The sequence below is a fragment of the Humulus lupulus genome, chromosome X (genome assembly GCF_963169125.1).
Source record: "Humulus lupulus chromosome X, drHumLupu1.1, whole genome shotgun sequence".
Lineage (NCBI taxonomy): Eukaryota > Viridiplantae > Streptophyta > Magnoliopsida > Rosales > Cannabaceae > Humulus > Humulus lupulus.
The window spans coordinates 17,283,201-17,289,330 of record NC_084802.1 but is presented as its reverse complement, the minus strand read 5'-3'; the positions used below and the strand labels follow the sequence as shown (position 1 = coordinate 17,289,330).

At 38.6% G+C, this 6,130-nt stretch overlaps 1 protein-coding gene across 1 annotated transcript; it reads right to left on the bottom strand.

The window, feature by feature from the left end:
* Positions 1-286: 286 nt before the first annotated feature.
* LOC133803205 (disease resistance protein RPM1-like) lies at positions 287-4,518 on the bottom strand. The gene is made up of 3 exons (XM_062241180.1): positions 3,805-4,518; positions 2,387-3,293; positions 287-2,348 (listed from the first exon to the last, which is right to left on the bottom strand). Exons 2-3 carry the CDS (start codon positions 3,275-3,277, stop codon positions 597-599), a joined length of 2,643 nt encoding a protein of 880 aa, XP_062097164.1. The 5' UTR covers positions 3,278-3,293; positions 3,805-4,518; the 3' UTR covers positions 287-596.
* Positions 4,519-6,130: the final 1,612 nt, after the last annotated feature.

Sequence of the window (6,130 nt, the reverse complement as noted above, 5' to 3'; positions counted from 1 at the left end):
TAGTCAAGTTTAAGGGTTGCGTAGTAGACAATTAATGCTACAGGAAGCCCCTCAGTCATGGAAGAAAGCATCCAACTGAGTTACCGAGCACAAAGGTTGCTCTGTTGTGTCCAGTCAAAAAAAGCTTGAATGATTCTCCCAAGAACTTCATCTTCGGTATTGAGGATAGGAATTTTCTTGGAGCAATTCTAAACCATACAGATGGTGTTCAAGGTTATAACCACGAACACTTGTTGTCAACGATCACAACTTTGATACCATATGAAGAGAATTATAAAACGAGAGAAACTCAAAATGTTCGAGCGTTTATTCAATGTGAATCAGTAATACAAATGGGGCTCCTTACTTATATAGAGCGCTAAGACAAAAGGTTAAAATGAGTTACTATATGACAGATTAGTAACAAACTTAAGCAACTACCGAACTTGTATTCCTAACAGTGAGATCAGCGGAAATATTGTCTTGAAATGTTTCTTTTCGTAGCAAATTTTTTCAACTAAAATATGCATCTGAAAAAACATCATGCAATGATACATTATGGACATGAATTATTTAGATAGATAGCTTACCTCTAATCATCACAGCATGCAGTCCAATCACTGCCTTTTCATTTGGACACGGCTTAGATGTTCAATACCACGAGGTATCTGTAAGTTTGAACAGCTCACAATAAAAAGCTTCTCAAGTCGTGGCATCACTCCCGGCTCTATAATGACCTCCTTCAATTGAGGCATACTGCATAATAACAAACACTCCAGCTTCAGAAATCCCATTTGAAACCACAATTGGTTTCCTTCATATGCTTTGACGAGGCTGAGTATGGCCAAATTAGGCAGTTTGCTAATATGGTAAAGAAATTCATCATCTGTTACTCGGGACCATGACAAGAACATAATTTTGAGGCACTCAAGAGATGCAAACCAATGTGGCATCCTTTCCAATTTTCCAATGAGATAAAGTTTGACAAGAAATTGAGAAGTTGAAGCAACTTCATCAATTTTTAACACCTCGTTAACATTTGATGCCTGCAAAAGTAAGAAGTTCACACACTTCATTTGCTTGATCAAAATGCACAAATCTTCACCATCTGCTTCCTTCACATTTGTTAAGCCAATTTTCGTTAGTTGGGTCAAGGACCTTAGTTCCTTAATCGTGTCTTTTCCAGCTTCAACGCTGTCCAGAACTTGTAACTTCTTTAGGTTACTTATCCCTACCGGTGCCTTTGCGCTATAACAAATGTTAAAGTGATCAAACTCCATTAATTTGGTCGCATAATTAAATTGGCGCATGAACAGATGCCACAAGTTCGATAAGCTCACAATTCCATCTGGAATCCCTTTAATTTTAGTCTGTCTGATGTCTAGAGTTTGCAAGTTGCAAAGTTTTCCTATACCTTTTGGAAGCTCCTTAATCTGTGTTCTTTTCAAACACAAGTATGTTAAGTTATAACAATTCAGTATTTCTTTTGGCAATTCAGGAATAGGGATATCCTTCAAGTCTAACACTCTTAATAGAGTAAAATCACATAGTACCCTTTGCAATGAAGAAGTACCCATCTCAGAGCCAAATACAAAGAAAGAGCGAACCCTTGACATGCTTCCCAATGCTCCTCTGTAATTTTCTTGCACAGCTAGGCGATAAAATTTGCTGTCTTGATTTGTTTCTTGACCATTGTATACACAGCAAAATCTTTCTTCTTCTGCAATTGAAATAGCAAGCTCTCGGTTCAGATCATGCATCCTTAAGACATTGGACGAATAAGTTCTCCTAGTAGTAAATTGCAGCAAGCCTCGGTGAACGAGTTCAGTAATATACCGTTCAGCCATCATTTCCTGTGTCATTCCTCTACCCAATTCAACAAACCCTTCTGCTATCCATAAACGAATGAGCCTTCGTGGATTAATCTCAAAATCTTCAGGAAAAATGCAACAGTACAAATAACACTGCTTGAGTCGATTTGGCAATTCATAAAAGCTAAGTAATAAAATACTCTTCACCACATTAAACCTTTGGTTATTGCTTAGCTCCCAATTCAAGCTACGAAGGATTCCTTCCCAGTCAACTAATTCCAACTTCTTTGTGGACATTACAGCACCCAAAGTTGCTAGACCCAAAGGCAAGCCTCCACACTTTTTAACAAGTTGCTTTGCTGTTAGTAAAAGTTCAGTTGAACATTGATCCGGGTTGTGTGGCAAAGCTTTCTTCCAAAAAAGTTTCCAAGCTTTATTTTCTGTTAGGGGTCTAATGTTGTACACATGGCTTTTAGTCCCAAATGAAAAATTTGCAACGTCTTCTTTTCGAGTTGTAATGAGTATCCGGCTTCCATTCGAGTTGTAATGAGTATCCGGCTTCCAAAACTATTCTCTGTTAATGCTGATTTTAATACTAACCACAAATTTTCAATCTCCCATACGTCATCCAAGACAACCAAATACTTCTTCTGATGCAGCTTCTCGATGATCATCTTCACTAGTTGTATCTGATTCATGGTGGTCAATTCCTGTGGATTGACATTTTCCTCAACTCTATCAGCTAACTCCTTAATAATGGATCTAAGTACATTATCAATTGTATAATTAGTTTGAGAGATAGTGATCCATGCATAGAAGCCACTGAAATGTTTCTTCACTACAGGACTTCTTAAAAGACTGGCAACTAAGCTTGTCTTGCCTGAACCTCCCATTCCTACAACTGAAATAACTGTTCGATCTAGCCTTTCATCCAGCAATAAATCCAATAACTCATTCTTTGAATCTTTAATTCCAACAAGATCTTTGTCGCTCTCAAAAAGAGCCAACTCCCCAATGCTTTTTTTCATTGCCCAATCGGCATCATACTCAGACTTGTTGCATTGTTGTTTTTGTTGATGATGATGATGATGATCAATAGAATAATATTGGTTGCTTGTCTCTCTCATCTCTCTGATTGACCTCCTTATGTGTCGTAACTTAGTAGCGAGTTGATGCTTTTTGATAAGAGCCTTTGGGAAACAAATGACTGTGTAGAACTTATTTAAGTTTCGATTCTTGTTTGAGAAGTATGTGTACTCCTCGATGAAATCTACTATGTCATCAGCTTTTTCCTTGACTTTTCTTACCACAGTCTTTTCCAGATCACTGAGACCTCTCTTGCCTTTTGTGTCGTTGATAAGCGATTGCATATATTCCAGCTCATTCTTGATTTTCTCGAGCTCAGCTTGAACCCGACTTAACGAATACACCTCGTTCCCAACATATGATAAAATTTTCTCCAGTAGAAGGTCTAATGTGTGCTCCATTAATGCTTTGTTGCACCTGGCTTGTGCCAAGCCAAAAAAAAAAGTTAGTTTCGTGGAAAGACCAATAGAAAAGAAACAAACCACTTTCCTCGAGTGTTTTTTTTTCAAAACCATTTTGTTTCTCATTCTATTCCGCAATAATTTAATTATCTTATAATTAAATAAATTTAAATTCCACTTTCTTAAAAAAAATTAAAATATACAAATATATACAGAGAGATGTAGATATACTGTTAGAACTCAAATAAGAGAAAACAGAATCTCTTCAAATGGTATCGAAATACTAAATCTTGATCCATACAAATAATTAACTATTAAGATAAAAAAAAATTAATAGTAATCACTTATTTCTTACAATGCATTTTTAACATTTCCTTAAAATTAAATTTACTCTAAAATGTGAACTCATTTGTTCAAAGATTCAAATTCTAACATATAAATAAACAAACTCTATCAGAATACTGAATCAAAGGTCATATAGATCATTCTCTCGATATAGAATCAGAGGTTCGATCGAGATCGCTAACCTTAGTCAGTGGGTACACTTCAGTGTTCCAATTGCTTCAAAAGCTCGTCAATAGACTTAACCAACGCCCAATTCGTCAAAACAAATGCACAAAGTGCAAATATATCCTGAAATAATTTTTGTGAGGTACAGTGGGTTAAGATCCTTACTGCAGAGTGGCGACGGCGGAGCTCCGGCAGATAGAGACCAAACGATCGGTGCTAAACGTATAATATCATCTCGACCGTATCACCCACACTTATTGAAACGGTCGGACGACGCCGGAAATCAGGCGGTGGACCAGAAAGCACGAAGGTCAATGTCAGCGACGACTTAGACGACAAGAGTTAGCGAGAAGTACTCTGCTTGGCCCTCCGATCACGTTCGTACTAACTTTCCACCGTAACGCGACCGAATTGCGCAGGAAATGTGGGGGAGGCAGATGAAATCCGAGGCTGCAACTAACTAGTCGGCGCGTGTGACTTCGAAGATTGGGCGTTGAAGTTGTTGTCGATCGGCAGAGCTTTCAGGACACTGCGTGTTGTCGGTGGCGCGGTGTGAGTGACGGCGGTGGCTGTGCATGCGAGAGGGAGAGAGAGAGAGAGAGAGGAAGAAAGTGATAAGGGTGTGATGTAAATTTCTGGTTTTATATAAGCTATCAGCTTTTGCCTACTCTGCCATCTATTTGGAGAAGATAAACTTTCTATTAAGGGCTTCTGTACTTCTAGTTTTGTCTTGTTAAAAAAATTACTTTAACAAGAAGATACATCTTGTAGCATAGCTTATTAAAGCTAAAACACATTTGACTAGAACATCCGATCTCTAAAGAGTTTTTAAAGCTTAATACATATAAAAAAGTGCTTTTGAAAAACTATAACAAATGTTGTGTCTCTACTTTGGGACAAAAGAATGGAGAATGAAAGTCTCTATGGTGGGTACCGAAAGAAAAAGAACTAACAAGAATGCAATTTCAATAACTCAAAACAAATTTGAAGTGATTTTTACACAACTTAAAAATATATTTTTATCTACACTATTTTTTATATCTCTTCTATATAAAGTGTGTAAATAACTAAGATTGTTGGTTTTAACAATTTGTTTCATTAACTTTAATTGAATATTTTAAATATTTAATAAAATATACTTTTAAAATTAATTAAAAATAAATATTTATGAATTATATTAATATAAATTCAAATGTTAAAATTATTATAATAATATATAATAGAAAACTAGATATTTAATAATTATATTAATATAAATTTAAATGTTATAAATTATTATTACTTTAATAATAATTGTTTACCGAGATTTTCGAAAACTATATTAATATATTTTAGGTAAGACTAATGATATGAAATTTAGAAGATGAAAGACAGGATTTTTACGTGGTTGGGGCGTTAATGAGCCTTAGTCACGAGTCAATAGTATTAGAGCTTGGAAAACCTTTTACAATGGAGTTTTTCTCTATATTTTGACAAAGTAACTGTATCTTAGTTGAAGAGAGATCATTTTTCGAGTGTTCTATAGCATGTATTTATAGGCTTATGGGAATACTGGGTCTGGGCCGGGTATGACCCGGGTCCATCACAGATATGGATATTCTTGGCCTTTCTAGTGGAAGCCCAATGTAAAAGATAAAACATACATGAATTCCAGACCAGTTAAGGCCCAATAAGTTGACCCAAGAGCTATATCTCGCCCGACAAAATGGTGCTTTTGGTCTGGACACTTCGAGTTACGAGACAGATTCAGGGGACAAGACCAGCCAGAGTACTTGGCAGCGCTGATCTGAAACAACGGCGTGCAATCCCGAGGTGGCCTTTTTCCGCAGGTGAAAAGTGGGGACAACGCCCACGCGAAGTGGGGCGGCTTCAGGGTCCTGGACGCTCGGTCCCTCCAACCGGGGACGATGTGATCCGGGTTCGTTTACCTTTGTCCCTCTTCATTTACCACATGCTCGGACCGTACCAGGGTCCGGGACCAGGACGCGTATGTCGTGGGGGGTCAAACGGTATGCACGTCTCCCGGATGACTGTTCTGGAGGACGGGACCCGGATGACCATACCGGACCCCCCTAATGGGCCCAGAAGTGCACCCCGGGCCTGTACCCCTCTTGGACATTCCCGTACCAAGAGGCCTTGGGCCGGTCCCGCATGCTGAACAGCCCCTGACCATGGGCCTGGACAAACCTCCCAGGTCCACGCAGGAAATGGGGATAACATTTACCCCCCAAGCCTTCGCCTAGGCCTAATAGGAGGAGGTTTGCATCGCCCCCAGGACGCTCGCACGGTTGCCTCCCCAGTTCCTGCTTGGGATCGCGGGTCCGTGACAGCGGGCTGTGGTAC

Coding starts and splice junctions, on each gene's coding strand:
- LOC133803205 (XM_062241180.1), bottom strand. CDS start 3,277: ATGGAGCACACATTAGACCTTCTACTGGAGAAAATTTTATCATATGTT. Junction 2,349..2,386: donor AGATTGAAAATTTGTGGTTA/GTATTAAAATCA, acceptor TAGTTTTGGAAG/CCGGATACTCATTACAACTC.